General features: G+C 38.5%; 1 protein-coding gene across 16 annotated transcripts in view; it reads right to left on the minus strand.

Moving 5' to 3' along the window:
- Nucleotides 1-16421, minus strand: part of Mllt10 (MLLT10 histone lysine methyltransferase DOT1L cofactor) — a 137613-nt gene that overhangs the window by 29749 nt on the left and 91443 nt on the right. For 15 of the 16 annotated variants that reach the window (XM_060373019.1, XM_021631055.2, XM_021631054.2 and 12 more), the window contains 3 exons: nucleotides 15745-16311; nucleotides 7116-7160; nucleotides 6299-6331 (listed from right to left, as the gene is read on the minus strand). In XM_060373019.1, the coding sequence (XP_060229002.1) occupies nucleotides 6299-6331; nucleotides 7116-7160; nucleotides 15745-16311 (645 nt within the window). The remainder of the gene's footprint in view (nucleotides 1-6298; nucleotides 6332-7115; nucleotides 7161-15744; nucleotides 16312-16421) is intronic. The other variant, XM_060373020.1, reaches the window with a different exon arrangement.

Genomic DNA, 16421 nt, shown 5'->3' on the forward strand with positions numbered 1-16421 from the left:
AAAAGCTGGACTTCTTGACAAAATACTTGTAGTCCCAGGTACTCAGGAGGCTGTAACAATAAAGACCAGCCAGGGTAACATAGTGTGACTTCATATCAGTTAATCACTCACTCAATCATAGACAAAATGGGCAGCCTTAAGAATCACCAATATTTCAAGGATAATTCATGAAAACAAGAATTTATAAAGGAAACTGATACCAGTAAAATAAGGAAATCATAGCTGGTCATTGAAGCCAACAAAAGAGTATGAGGAAATGATTATCAGCTGTCTCAAATCCTGTTGAGAAGCTACAGACTGTCAATTCAATCCAGACTAGAATCATCTAGAAGAGAAGGCCAACTGAGGAACTGCCCTCAGCAGATCGGCCTGTGCAGCCCTGTTCACCATCAGCAGAACCACCCTTTGGTGACCCTTAGCCCTAAAACAGAACAGTACAAAAAAGCAAGCCGAGCCACCTATGAAAAACAAGCCAGTAAACAGGACTCCTCTACGGTCTCTGCGTCAGTCACTGCTTCCAGGCTCCTGCCCTGGCTTCCTTCAACGATGAACTGCAGTGTGGAATTGTAAGCTGAAATAAATCCTCTCTTCCCCAAGTTGTATTTGGATATGGTTATTTCCTCACAGGAATGAAAACCCTAACCAAGATAGTAAGTTTTTTTAAAAAAATTAAATACAAAAGAAAAAAGCAACACTTATAAGCGTTGCCTTAAAAGCTATTCCCTTTGGCAACGAGTTTGCCCTTTCTAGCTTATGATATGGCACTATGCAATTAAAGTATTCATTGTTCACAGCTTGTATTCCTGCGGTTCCTGGCCACCCTGTTAAAATATAGATCATGAGTCTTCTTGGTCAAGCCTGAGCTATTTCATAGGTTACTCTATTCTCACATGTAAGTTTATTTTGGCAGAGTATTTGTGGACCATGCAAAAAGTCCTGCATATGATGAACAGCACAACAATGTAGAGGCAGAAGAGGATAATCACCCACATTACTCATTATGCCTTGCTTCTTCTGATAATACTGGTTTTTACGAATGTGAACTATACTGAAAGGTAGAAAGAAAATCACTCACAAACACTGGTATTTTGGTATATTTTCACACATTTTACCACACAGTTTACAGTTTACTTTTGTTCTATAGAGCAGCCTATGTGTGGAATATAGAATTCTTTGCATGTGTATGGCATCTGGGGGAAATGTGTACATGTGAGCATGGGTGGGCGTCTTTACTTCTCTATGTCCATGTGGAGGCAAGAGGCCAACTTTTTCTGTTGTTTGAGCTTAACCTTTTGTCTAGACTGGCTGGCTAGCAAGGCCCTGGGATGTCTCTCTTTTCACGTCCCTGTGCTGGGTGAATGCAGAATTCTTAGTCCTTCATATACTTAGTATGCAATGCCCTTTCTCCCAAGTCCACAAGGACATGTTCTAACCCCTAGCACATACCTGAAGCCATGTACCCCTCTAAATACTATGTCTTTACCTATATGCCCGCAGTGTTGACAAATACTGCTGAACTGAGTATGTCCTTCCATGTTTCACGCCTTCGTTACCTCCTTTGCATCACTCCTCTTCCCCTTTGGTATTATTCTTAGTAAAACAAGGGTTACTTGAACATTAGTGCATAATGCTATATGTACAGCATGGATTTACTGGGAAAGGGGGCAGTTCTCACCCGGTGTCCGATACTGTAAAATGACAGAAGACTTCACTAATGCTACTCGGAAAATTATTTCTGGAATTATCTGTTGAATATTTTCAGACCATCATTCACAGCAAATAACTAAAATTAAATAAAACTTAAGACACAACAACTAAGAAAAGATGACTACATAAGCTTTACTATTTCATTATAAAATCTGCATAACTCCAGAGACAGCTGGTTTGCTAAAATGAATATACAAACAGGATGCTCATAGATAAAACTAGGGAGAAACATCTCCATTTCACCCCAATGGACAGTTGAAGTTGCTTTTCTTTTTCTTTTTTAAATCAAGAGTGGCTTGACAACAAAAACAAAACAACAACAAATATCACCAATATGCCTGTAGTTAGGACAAAGACCTAAAAGTAAAATTAAAGAGTGGAATCAATCACATCACTAAGTAATACTTTTAGACTCTAGGATTCTAAGTAACTATTTAGTGGGAATGACCAGAAAAAACAGAGTTGTGAAATTTAAGCAGAAAAAAAAAAAAAAAAAAAATCAATGGAAGAATTTTTAGAAATAACTTACCTAAAAATAAATACCCACCCAGGGGGCTGGAGAGGTGACACAACTGTGAAGAGCACAAACTGCTTTTACAGAGGAACGAAATTTGTTGGCATCCACAACCCTGCCTAATTTGGCTTATAATCTAGACAGTTGGTAAAATCTGTCCTAAAGCAGAGCCTTACTTTTGAATAGGTTTGGGATCTAAAGGGACAAAGATATACACAAACCCTTTCCAAAGGGATACAACTTTATCCCAAACTTTAGATGAATTCACAATTTAAAATTATATATGTATGGAAACAAACCCTACGATGACACAGATAAGCAGACACAGAAATTCTGCCTGCCCTCCAAGAACCCCAAAAGAAACCCTCCTGTCTCAAACCAGAGAGAGAGAGAACGTTCCTACCACACTAGACTCTGGGCAAGCCTATGGTACATTTTCTTGATTGATGTGGGAAGGTCCAGCTCACTGTGGATGGTGCTACCCCTGGGCTAATAGTCGTGCTATTTAAACAAACAAACAAAACAGACTGAGCAAGCTGTGTTCCTTTATGATCTCTGCATCAACTGCAAGCTCCTGTCTTGCTTGCCTGCCCTGACTTTACTGGATGATAGTGTGGGACCTATTTGTGAGGCAAAATAAACCATTTCCTCCACAAGTTGCTTTTGGCTATGGTGTTTTATCAAAGCAACAGGAAAGGAATTAACACAGTCAACGTGGGACTGACTACTTCTGCTATATATTTACCTGAGACAGGAAATCAGGCCCTACTGTCTATACTAAATATATAACTCTTATACACTCTTAATTAAACAGGTCAAATGCTGCATTCTCAATGTATCTCATTCCTTCAAAGTAATTTTCCTTTACTCTGAACTCTTTATATCGCAGATCAAAAAATCTTAACTATTTCTTGAAAATGTTATTAATAAACATAGTTGTCTCTTGTTTAGATTGTATTCCGCAAAGACAAGATCCATTTATACTAGGCATTTTTCCCAAAGCAAATAATAATAATCTTCTATATGGGAAAAAATTTAATGTTTATTTATCAAATGGGGGAGGAGTCTTGAGGGGAAAAGTTCTGTATTTTACAAGTTTTTATATGATAAGTGTTGTCCATATGTGAAAACTACTGATTTTAGGTACTGATTCCAATATCTAAATCAGAACACCCGTATTCACTCCCTACCAATCTAGAAGAATGTGAGCTAAGAATTAATGATTTAAGGGAATTAAACATCTTACAACCCAAGACATCTGATCCCCCCCCCCCCCAACGCATATGGAGGGCACCATAAAGAAGGAAATAATAAACACTTGAGATAATTAAAACATAGCCAGACACATGGGCCCACAAATATAGTTCCAGCATTTGGAGGGTAGAAGCAGGATTATAGTCTATCAAGGTCATCCTTAGCTACAACAAAGAATACATGAAACCCCATCTAACAAAAAAAGAAAGAGAGAGAGAAATAGAAAGAATAGAGAAAGAAAGAGAGGGGGGAAGAAAGAAAGAAAGAAAGAAAGAAAGAAAGAAAGAAAGAAAGAAAGAAAGAAAGAAAGAAAGGGGAGGGGGCACGCAGCCAGTGCCAAGAAAGATTATATGTAAAGAAGAGTAATGGGATGTTCAGATGAAAATAGTAGTTATATGCGAGTAATATTTAATGTGGCTAAAATAAAATTGTCGCTAAATATACAACAATCAAAATTAACACAACCAAACAAATTTCCTCAACTTGATAAAGGGTGTTGCCTATGGAAAACAGCTAAAAATAGAATGGTAAAAAACCAGAAGCCTCTCCGCAAATAAAACAGGACAAGGGTGCTGTGTGTACTTGCCAATTCTATCTTGCAGAGTTGTAAAGAAGGGATACACAACAGTTAGGAAAAAATTAACATCACTCCACTTAAAGATTAAAGCACAAGTGAACAAAAAAAAGTATTCCTGGTATAGTAGTGCATAACAAAAAGCTGGTGTGTACTTATCAGAAGCCTGAAAGAAAGGAGCCTGAATATTTCCGTCAAAACAAATACACACAGAGTGACGGACACCTGCAGTCATGGGTGAGAGCACGCATGCACGCACAGGAACCAGCAAAATGACTCAGCACAAACCTAATAACCCCAAATCCATCCCGAGAACCTACATAAAGGGGGATGGAAGCAACTCCACAAAGTTGTCTTCTGATCTCCATTTCCAGTGCCCTCCCCCCATCATATACATATGCACACACACAAGTAAAAAGGAAACAAAATGGTAAATGTCTAAGGAAGGACGTTTAACATGACTTAAACATTAAACAATACGTAACAGACCAAATCTTCATGTTACTCTATTGATCAGCATTTTTTTTTTAATCTGTAAAGGTAAAAGTAAATTTTTTAAGAGGAAAAAAAAAATATACTTGGAAAAAAAGAAAAATCATCACAGACCAAGCATTATTTAAAGTCCATTCACGTCTTTCTCTGTAATACAGGATGGAGAACACACAAGTAAGAATTCCTTCTCAACTGGGCACGGTGGTGCACACCTTTAATCCCAGGGCTCTAGGGCGCAGAGGCAGGAGGATGTCTGTGGGTTTGAGCTTAGTCTACAAAGTGAGTACAGGACAGCAAGGGCTCTTGTTAGACAGAGAAACCCTGTCTGGAATTGGGGGGAAAAGATTCTCTCTCTGCTAAAACCTACATTAAGAATATTAGTCTAATGACACTTATTTACCTGCAGAGGAACAAAACAGTTTCCCATCAAATGCAGCCAAGTGTTTCCTTAGTGCAGAGTGGCATGAAAGGTCTTTGTGACAGTTCATCGACATTACTATCTCTCTATGATGTCTACTCAAGCATTCCTAGGCTTCAAACTCTAATATTCGAGAAATTAAGGAATATGTATAAATACACCTATGTAAATTAAAAGGAAGGGCTAGTAAGCTTCTTCAGCTTTTATACTTTAAATAAAAAAAAAAATGTAAAAGGTTTTGCATTTTACTCTCAAGAAAAGCTTTGCCCCCTTTTTCTATTATTACTGTGTCTATTGTCTACACTGGTTCATTATCTAAAATCTCTGCAAGTACAGGCCACGTAGGAAAGAGAAAGTTACACTTAGAGGCTGGTGAAACTCCACAGCAGAACACTTCTCTACCATGCACAAGGCCTTGAGTTCAATCCCCAGCACTGCACCAACAAAACAAAACGCTATGAATAAATGAATTTGTTCGTAAGCAACACTTCTGAGTTTCCCACGTCAACCACCTTTACCCTCAAAACAATGAGGCTCACTTATATCTGCTCACTATGTCACCTGTCTCATTTACCATCTTCTGTAAACATTTGACATTATAACCTATATGTAATGCCAGTCTGTTACAAATTAAACACAAACAAAAACTCAAAAAATTAAAAAACTTGTAACAGAAAATTGCTTGAAATCACAGTCTGAAGTAAATGAGCTTAGTAACAACAACAACAACAAAAAAGTCAATGAAGATGACATCATACTGGAAAGAGACATTTTCAAGGCCAGCAAGATGGCTCAGCATGTAAAAGCACTCACCACCACACCGGACAACCTGATTCAATACAGGGAACTTGTGGTAGAAGAGATCGGGTTCTCCAAAATATACACATGTGCACTCCCACACAAATGAATAAATGGAAAAGAATTACAGAAAGTTCATGGGGAACTGAAAAAATCCTAGCCCAGTCTGCAATAATGACCTCCATTGTAATGACATTGGTAAAGTGAAGAATGATAGAATTTGCCTTTCCTGCTGTATGTAGTAATTACTAATGCATTTGTATCAGTAAGAAAGATCTCAAAAGTAGACTATTTGCAAACATAAGACTTTCAGAAACATAGAAGAGACAATAAAAGCCAAGCTGACGGATGACTACACTAACCTACCACCCTTCCACAGGTGGTCTAGAGTTTTTCCTAAAGGGCTGAACACCTGACTGCCTCTCAGAAGCACTAGACTTCATCTACTTAGACCATAAATCCTAACTTTCAACTGAGCTTCTTGACAAAAGGCAACTTTTGTGATAAATGAACCACCAGAGAAGATTCTAATAAAACTTACCATTGTGTATTGCATTCAGCAACTCTGAGAAAGCTTTTAAGTAAGGAAAACAGGATGTAAGGTTAAGATCATTCTCAAACACACAAAAGAAATACACAGGCAATGACTGAATCAGTTTAACAAAATCTCGGTATGTCAATCAGATATACTGCTTGCATTATTAAACTGAAAGGCCTTTTTACTTTTCTGTAGTATAACTCCCTAAACAATGTATTTCATTTACTAACACATTGCCTAGTAAACTGAGATAATGTTTTAGTGTAATCATGTATTTTTGAAAACTGCTTTTTGTAAAAAAGTTATCTACATAGTCTCTTTAGTCATCTACAAAGTATCTCACTAAAAGCGAGTCTCCACGGAATGTATTAATCAGCCTTACACCACAATCAAAAGTTATTATAAAACAAAATCTCCTATCTTCTAACCCTATCAAACATTTATTTGCACTTCCTAAGCTTCAACACGTACAGAAGTCCAAACATAAAGCTACCTAATGCTAATTACAAATACTGAAAAATGATATTTACAGTAAGGCTAATGGCATACAAATACTGAAAATAGCAGGTCACCAAGAGCATACCATACTAAAAGACCAATAATAATTAAAATTGGCAATTATTTGACTATAACACCAATCCTAAACAAAGCAGTATACAAAGGCAGTGTTGTAGGAGAAAAGCAATCTACACTATAAAATCCTAATGCATTTTGGAAAATAAAATTTAGCCCTTCAAAGGTGGCAAACATTAATACATTAGAAAAGGCACTGAGCTTAGAGTCAGAAAGCCCAGGTTACTAACCCAGTTGGACAACTTACTAGTTGTTGGACAAGCTCCATCATGCCGATACTGCATGGAAATTTCTGTAGAAAAAGGGGAAAAGGAAATTAGCAAAGCAACTGCTATAGACTTAAGGACGAGAAAAGAAACAAGCCAGAAAAATATGGGAAATTCATGACAAAGTTCATTTGAGAAGACAAAACAGACCTGAAAGAACAAAAAGTATACGCTAGTATTTAGCACATAAGGGGCAGAAAAACTACACTATATTATATATATATAAAATAGGCTAATCCAAGAATACAAATGTTTATGTGTAAAGAGTAAGAAACAGACATAAGTGCTTACATATTAATGTCCATTAACAGTATCGGAGAATACATGGCTCTTCGAGGACCACCCTAATTAACATCAACTAGAATCACCTGGAAAGAAAGTCTCAGTGATGGATTATCTACACTTGCTTAGCCTGTGAGCATGTCTGGGGACTGTCTTAACTGAAACACCCAGCTGTCTTTGCATACCACCATTCCCTAAGAGAGGAGCCCTGAACTGTTTGTAAGTTGGAGAAATTAAGCTAAGCACAAACGGCAAGAATGCTTTCATTTCTCTCTGCTCTGACTAAAGTTCCTGCTTAAATTCCCCCAAATGCTATGTCTATAACCTGGAACTGTAAGCTGAAACAAGCTCCTTTTTTCCCTTAAATTGCTTTTTTACAGGCACAATATAAAGAATTACTTAGAAAGAAAGCTTTGATCACTGGCAATCTTTCATTTTGGTAGAAACTAGAAATAGAGGGATAAAAACAAAACAAAAAACCTATTTGCTCCAGAGTGGTCTGTTCATTTCAAGAAAGTGCCTCTCTGCCTATCACTAACGTGTCTTTCCACACTCTTCTTTCGTAGGGTCGCCACTACATAATTTCAGCACTGAAATAGATTCCCGAGTGTCTTATACATAATTTCAGCACTGAAATCGATTTCTGAGTGTCTTATTTTACAAATGGTATATCACCACTATATCCATGATTCTGAGGCTTCTATTTTTAAAAATAGGAAACTGTATGTTTTGAAAGGACAGAGTATGCTACAATAAAGAGTGCTAACCCACCAACTTCTTGTTACATTTAGGTGTGAGTACACCATGCTATGCATATATCAGAAGGTAGAAGGACAATGTTGTGGCTGTCTCTTCAAGACCCACCTTTACACCAGTGCCAGGATCAAGCTCAGCTCATCAGCTCTACAAGCCAAGCGACTTTCCTTGCTAAGTGATCTCACCTCTCTTTTTTCTTTTTAACGTGGGAGGGAGGGGTGTGTGCGCGCACATGCGTGCACAAATGTTTGTGTGTGTTTGGGCACATGGACATGTGTGAAGGTTAGGGAATAACCTTCCATCTTGCTGGAGACGGGGTCTCTAGCTGTCCACTGCTGTGTACACTAGGCTACCTGGCCTTTGAACTTATGCAAATTCCTGGTCTTCCTCCTGCCTTGCTAAAGGTGAACTGGAATCACAGATGCACACTATCACATGCTGCTTTACTTGGCATTCTAGGTATCCCAACTCTGCTCATGTTCACAAAGTCAATACCTGACCCACTAAGATCATCTCTCCAGCACCGTAAATCATGGCTTCATATACAATGTGGTAGCAATACAGAAGAAAAATACAAGACTCAATCATTCTAAGTACTAATATTCAGTGTTTCAAAAGATCAGGTATCAGAGCTGGAAAGAAGGCTCAGTGGTTAGGAGCACTCGCTGTTCTTGCAGAGAAGATGTGAGTTCGGTTCCAAGCAATGAAATGGCAGCTCACAACTGCCTATAACTGCAATTCCAGGAGATCCACTGTCCTCTTCTGGCTTCTGTAGACACAGGCACAAATGTGGTACACGCATGTGTGTGTGTGTGTGTATAAATACACACAATTTTGTATACATACACACACACACACACACACACACACACACACCACAAACATGCAGACAAAAACACTGACACACATAAAATAAATTTGAGAGAGAAGCTCACACGTAAAAGTTTATCTATAGGAAATAATGAATCAGTATCTTAAGACTGACATGGTGGCACATCCTAAAACTTAGGCTGATGAGACAGAAGACTCTTGACTTCCAGGAGAGCCTCAGCTAAGACAAACAAAATCAAATAGACTTAATTGGCACAGGCCTAATCTAATGGGAATAGCTAAAAATCATAAATCCAGCACAGCACAGCGGCTTGACAAAGCTCCAGCAAAGCTGAGCCCAGTGATCTGCTGTGGTGCAGTCCCCTCCTCTTCTGACCTTGATCTCTACGAGTTACATGCTTGGTGGTTTTTTATTATTTGTACAACTTGGGATATTGGATAGTTGGAAATTTTCTCATGAATTAGTTTTGCCCTCTCCCATGAGTAACTGCCTCTAAGCCTCCCCAGGAATGCTCTGACCACACCACCCCTCCCTCTTTTAGGGAGACATCCTCATCTGGCCCTACTTGAAGATCTTCCTTACGCCCTGGAGGCTGTGAAGTAAGTAACTATCCCAGAGACCTCCTTATGGGGCTCTGACTCAAAGGCACTCTGGGCACATTTGCTCCTGCACTTACCCAGGAACAGGATAATCGGAACAAGGTAAACTTAAAAGGTAAACAATATCTGAAAGGATGGAGAAGTTGGCAGCAGATTAAGTTAAAGCCCTCTTCATAATACTGATGGACAATGAATGGTGTGGATAAATGATAAAAAAACCTCTCTTTCTTAGAAAAAGTTAACTCAGACAGGACTACTAGGGTGTCCTATAACCAAGAAACAAAAATACCAAGATTAGATATATACATAAGTTCTATAAATACATAAAATAGAAACATTATGTTATGGCAGAAATTGGATCATAACTGCAGCAACTTTGGCCTTAAGACTTTCCCTGGTCTAATGACAATTAGCACTCTGACTATTAAAAGTTGATAATACACCACTTGGGACATGACAATCTGCCTAGGCTGTCCTGTGGAGATTATATTATTATAACTATATGTATATAATTATATATAATATATATTATAAAAGTATATTATTATACTTTCTGTATAGTACCCTTGAAACTGCAGTAACTACCAGCCTGAGAACAGGCTGTTGTGCTTTGGTAAAACATGCCCTCGAAAGTACAATATTGTTAAAAGTTGGTTTGTGGGGCTGATGAGGGAAAATGATTGAAGATAATTCTAGTCTGTCATGGTTTACCAATAATTACTAAACTTATGACCAAGCAGAAGTTAAAACACGTGTCTGGGAACAGAAATGATATGATCTACGTTTTGGACCATGTATCTATCTCTGCCTACTAAGTTCTGTATAAATAAAGCAGCAGCCTGCCTGCTAGTCAGTCAGGAAGTGAACCCCACCTCACCCCAATCCCTGGTGCCTGATTCCTCTCTCACCGGCTCTTATCTCTCCTGGCCATAGCCAGGCCTGGGGCCCAGCACATAATTCTAACAGCAATAGCAACAGCAATTATCTTGCCTGGATTAAACAAGAGTACCTGCAGTGTTCATAAGTACCTTTCAGTGCTCTCAAAACACAAGACGGTACTGTTACTATAGGATAAATGAGGCAACTCATTTTTCTTTTCCATTAAAGAAATTTTGAAATTATAATAAATTATAAAGACTAAGTCCAGAATGTCCTATATTTCTTCACCTTGAACCTCACCCGAAAGAACTCCATCTGCTCCTGATCTACACAATCACTATTATCTCCAACTGTGACTCAAACAGAAGCTTATTTTTTCTATTAAATTTATCCCTTAAAAATATATTTACTCCCTTTTCTGCAAATATTGTTGATCTTCTTATTCCAAAGTACAACTTAATCTCTCCCTAGTCTTTTCCAACTTAATGCAAAACTTTACAAATGAAATGTCTTGTATTGTACCCTGACCATAAGCACTTAAAGGGCATGTACAATTAATTACACGGGATACTATTCCCACAAGATATCCCTCAGTGCTTACTGTGTTAACTCCATTTTTAAAAGGCAATGTGTCAAGTACTGTTCAAAGCACTGTGCTGGCAGTAGAGACACAGTGACAAAAAATGAAAAACACACGCATAATCTCACCAAGCTGCAACGGCACTTGTTCATGTCTAACCAGTGCTGCAAAGATCATGCTATCATTACTAATGTATCAACCTATTATTAAAAAAAAAAAAAAAAAAGGATAGAAAGAAAGGGAGAAAGGGAAAGAAAACGGAAGAAGGGGAGGGAAAGAAACAACAATTTTCGAGGCAGAGTCTCAACTCTACACCCCTTGACTGACAGAACAGGAACTTCCGGTGTAGGCCAAGCTGCCCTTGAACACGCAGAAGATCAAGCACCTGCCTCTGTCTCCCCAACTCTGGGATTCAGGGCAAGGGCCACCATACCTAGCCTCTTCCTACTTCATTACTTGGTTAGGGGCAGGGGGATGACTCATAGAAAGTAAATGACTTCTGAATTTAAAATTTAGCCTGATGGAAAAGACTAACTTTTTTTATATCAGATTGGTGCTGTCATTTGTTTAAATTTTCTCATGAATTCCACTGTTGAAAGATTGACTGACATTTACAATACCTGTTGAATTTTATAATAAAATTGTTCTCAGATCAAGAATTCAGCTTCAGCACTTAGAACTTAAGTTTCTTATCCTAGTAATAATATTTAACCCTTAAGTGCTTAATACCGTGTGACACATAGCAAGTACTCATCAGCCCTTGCCAATTTACCAAGCTTCTACAGCACTCTTCATTCCCATGTTTGTCAGTAAGAAAATACTGTTTCTAGTTATGAAACTTTTATTAGAAATGTATAAAATGAATTATCTCAGCTTTAAGTAAAAACAGTTTTATTTTATAATTTTAGCTATTTTAATACAACTTAAAATGTGTTTGCACATTAAAACTTTACATAATTTACTGAGTTGAAACTACAGTGTCAGGGTTGGAGAGGTGACTCAGTGGTTAAGAGCACTGTTACTGACTGCTGTTCCAAAGGACGCAGGTTCAAAGCCCAGCACCCACATGCCAGTTCACAACCGTCTGTAACTCCAGTTCCAGGAGATCTGACAGTCTCACACAGACATACATGAAGACAGAAGACCAATATAAATAAAATAAATAATAATAATAATAATAATAAAAACTATAGAATCTTCTAATGGGAATTCCCTCTAGAAAATTATGTTTATGTAATAGTAAAAGAAATATGAATTAAGTTTTGTACTACAACTAATGCACCACAAACTCTCTGAAAAATAAAAAAAAAATAAGAATTTTTTTTCCAGCTCTATTTCCAAATTACAGGATTCAGTGAGGATCAACACAAAACACAAAATTAAGCTTTATGTTCTCAGCCAGGTACTCAGTTAATTATTATAACTTTTGCTAAAAATAGTATTAACCCAATTTTGTATGAGTAAAAAATTTAAATTTGCCTTCTGTGGCAAAAGGGTAAGGCTGATTGCTAGGCCCTTATGGTCTCAAAGGAAACATAAATAGAAAAACATTTATTCAAATGTGCCAAATCTTTTTAATCTTTTTAATGAACTCTGTTCCCACTGTAATTTACTTTTCCCACCTCCTCAAATACTGGTTTTCAACCAGAGGCAACTGTGGCCTCCTGGGGACATCTAACAATGTCTGGAGACATTTTTATTAAGGGGGTAGTGCTGCTGGCAGCTAATGGGAAGGGGCTGGGAATTCTGGGCAGCACCCTGTAAAAGACAAGTACTGAGCACAAACATTTCCCCAGCCAGCACGCCCAAAACACCAAGCCACTGAGGTGGGGCTCGTCTGCAAACTGCACCAGAACCAAAGTGATCTATGAGAAACAAACAGCTCTAGGCTGCATGATCTGGGGCATTTTATTTACTCTCAAGCCCCAGTTTTATCAGCACTGGAACATGAACATCATTAGTTCTTTATAAAACTACTGCTAAATGATATAAATAACAATGCTCCAAATGAAACTTAACATTTACAGTTAGTGTTTTCATGTATGATTTTATGAAAACATGTGTGCTTCTTTCTCGGAACGGTCACTGTTACTTCTGCTTACTGAAGCTAATACACAAACCATTCAAAGAATTTGTTTATCTTGCACTTACAAAGTATACAATATAAAAATATAGTGAACAAGCTGGGTGCAGTGGCGCACACCTGTAATCCCAGCACTCTGTGAGGCAGAGGCAGAGGCAGGCAGATCTCTGTGAGTTCAAAGCTAGCCTAGTCTACAAAGTAAGTCCAGAACAGCCAAGGCTACACAGAGAAACCCTGTCTCAAAAAACCAATATACGTGTGTGTGTATAATATACATAAAACTTGTTTTTCAGTTGTCTTTATTTCTTCCTTCTCTTCTTATGAACGAATAAAACTCTTATTATCCCTAACAGTATATCTTAACTCAATCTCATTTCAACCACACAAAATCCAAAGCTACAAGAGCAGTAAACTTACAGCAAAGATTTATTGAAAGCCATTTAACTCATTTTCAACAGACAAATGATACCAAACTTTTACGGGTTGGTGCTGGAGAGATGTCATGGGAGTTCTGAGCATTTGCTGCTTTTCCAAAGGACCTGGGTTCAGCTCCCAACAATCTCAACACATGGCTCACAGCACCTTGTTAACCTTATCTAGGAGACCCAATGCCCTCTCTGACCTTCACGAGCACCCGTGTGTCATCACAAAGACACATAAATGAAAACAAATATAAAGCTTAAAAAACAAAAACCTGAGGCAGTGTGATGGTGCATGCCTTTAATTCAAGTGTACATAGGACAGAGATAAGCAGAAGTCTGTGAGTTCTGAGCCCGTCTGATCTATATAGCAAGTTCTAAGCCAGCCAGAGCTACTTAGTAACATCCTGCAGGACTCCAGTATAATTCCCAGCACCCACAGCAGTTCTCCGTCTGTAACTCCAGTTCCAGGGGTTCCTACACATGCTCTGGGTCTCTGAGGGCATTAGCACTACATAACAGAAGTACAGATACACACTTCCAATTTTTTTTTAAGAATTAAAAATCTGTAGCACAAATGACAGGGTATGCAGAAGCACATCAGTGACAAAAGCACCACAAATAAGCTAATTTACACTGTCATGAAAATGATAAACAGGTGTGGTGAATCACACCTGTAATCTCAACACCAAAAATTGAGGAGCAGCTTCAGGTCTGCCTGTGCTCGATAAGCCACTTCTAGACAAGGCTGGGACACTATTTCAAAAATTAAAAACAAAAGCACTTTCAAATCCATTCAATCAACTCTCACTTCAGGTTAAAAAAAAAAAAAAGGTAAAAATCACTAAATGCATTTAAAACAAATTTTAAATCCTTTTCAATTCTCACTTGACATAAAATGCATATGACAAATCCTAAATTTATCACTTTAACGAGGGGAGGGAAGAGGAGGGGAGGGGGGAGGGAGAGAGAGAGGGAGAGAGGGAGGGAGGGAGGGAGGGAGGGAGGGAGGGAGGGAGGGAGGGAGGAAGGAAGGAAGGAAGGAAGGAAGGAAGGAAGGAAGGAAGGAAGGAAGGAAGGAAGGAAGAGAAAGTTCCAAGCCAGGTGTGGTGATACACGCCTTCAGTCCCACAACTCAGGGAGGCAGAGGCAGGCAAACTGCTGTTGAGTCCAGAGCCAGCCTGGTCTGCAAAGGGAGTCCATGACAGCTAAGGCTACACAGACAAACACTATCTCGGGGGTAGTGGGGAGGGGAGGAAATGTTCCAAGCAGAGAGATTCAGTTATGTAACATTGCTGAGAAAGTAAAAGCTAAAAATGAAGATTAGCAAAACAGCTTTAAATATAAGACACCAAAATAAGTACAGAAATGTTCACATCTTAAATGTGAGTCCTGATTTCATGTTACACATAATATACAGGTGGAACAAAAACATAACTGGGAAAAAAAAATAGCAGATGACTAGTGAGCTGTTTAATCCACATTTAACCAAATAACAGAAAATTAATGGCAAATATTTAAACACCAAATGATTTCTCTAGGATTGTAGAATGCTTTTAACGTTTTTCATTAGGAAATAAAAAATCTTAGGGTCAGTGATATGACTCAGAAGGTGAAAGCCCTTGCCACCAGGCCTGATAACCTGATTCCCACAGAGTGGAAGGAAGGAGAGAGCCACCTGCCCCAAGTAGTCTCCTGACCTCCATACATGCCATCTGCTACAGAAAAAAAATGGCCAGGCATGATAACAGACAACTGCAATTCCAGCACTTGGAAGGCTAATCCAGAAGGATCAAGAGCCTGAAGCCAGCATGAGTTACAGAGTGATCCAGAACAGTCTGGGTTATTTAATTATATGTGTGTATATATATATATATATATATATATATATGATTTTAGGAAAAGAGTCACTATACACCTCTTTTTTTTGTTGTTGTTGATGGTTTTACTCCCAAAAGGATCAAGAGTTTGAGGCCAGCCTTGATTATAGAGTGATGTTGGCCAGCCTAGGCCATTATCTTCAAAATCAATATAAATTTTAAAAATTAAAATTAATAAATGTCCTGTTAATTAAATATAACTTAGTAATTCAAAGCATACTCATAACAACTGGTCACAACCTTCATGGGGAAAAAAAGAGCAGTGGAGGGAAATGTGGGAAACAAGGCACAAAGCCCTACCTGAACCAACCGGAGACGAGCCAACACTAAGACTCTGCAAACTTCCATTCCTGAGCAACGTGGGAGATTTCTGAAGACTAGAGCTTGTTACACTTCCTGCAGCTGATGCTACAGATGATGTTGGAGAAGCAGAAGAAACTGAGAGGTGAGAAACATTCTCTTGATTTTTGTTTCCTTTGGGTCGGCCAGGCCCATGTTTGCTTTGTTTATTTCCTTTTCGTTTCTTTTCCTTTACAGGTTCTTCTTCTATAGCAGAAGTCTGAGCCCGCTTGTATCCTGCTGTAGGGAGGTTGGAACTACCCAACTCTCCAGGTGAATTTTCAAAGCTTTTAGGCTGTGAAGTAACAGTTGAGGTCACAGGGTGACCGACTACAGAAGTAAAACCATTCCCTCCCCCTTCCTGGCTTGCACTCTCTCCTTTATGTGCATCTTTGGTTGATGACTGCTGGCAGTGAGTGTAACTGTCATTGCGCAGATCTGAGTCTGTGAAGCTTAAGAAGTCCTGGGGGGACTGCACTGAACTTCCAGAAGATGATTTGACACTGCCTGGAGTTCCAGTAAAACTGCCTGGAGCAAAACAAACAAAAAACCCAAGATGGAGGAATAAAAATTAGACACAATGTTCCTCTAATCAATAGCAAATTACAAAAAGGTTTTTAAAAGTAAATTATAAAACT

The sequence above is a fragment of the Meriones unguiculatus genome, chromosome 19 (assembly GCF_030254825.1).
Source record: "Meriones unguiculatus strain TT.TT164.6M chromosome 19, Bangor_MerUng_6.1, whole genome shotgun sequence".
Lineage (NCBI taxonomy): Eukaryota > Metazoa > Chordata > Mammalia > Rodentia > Muridae > Meriones > Meriones unguiculatus.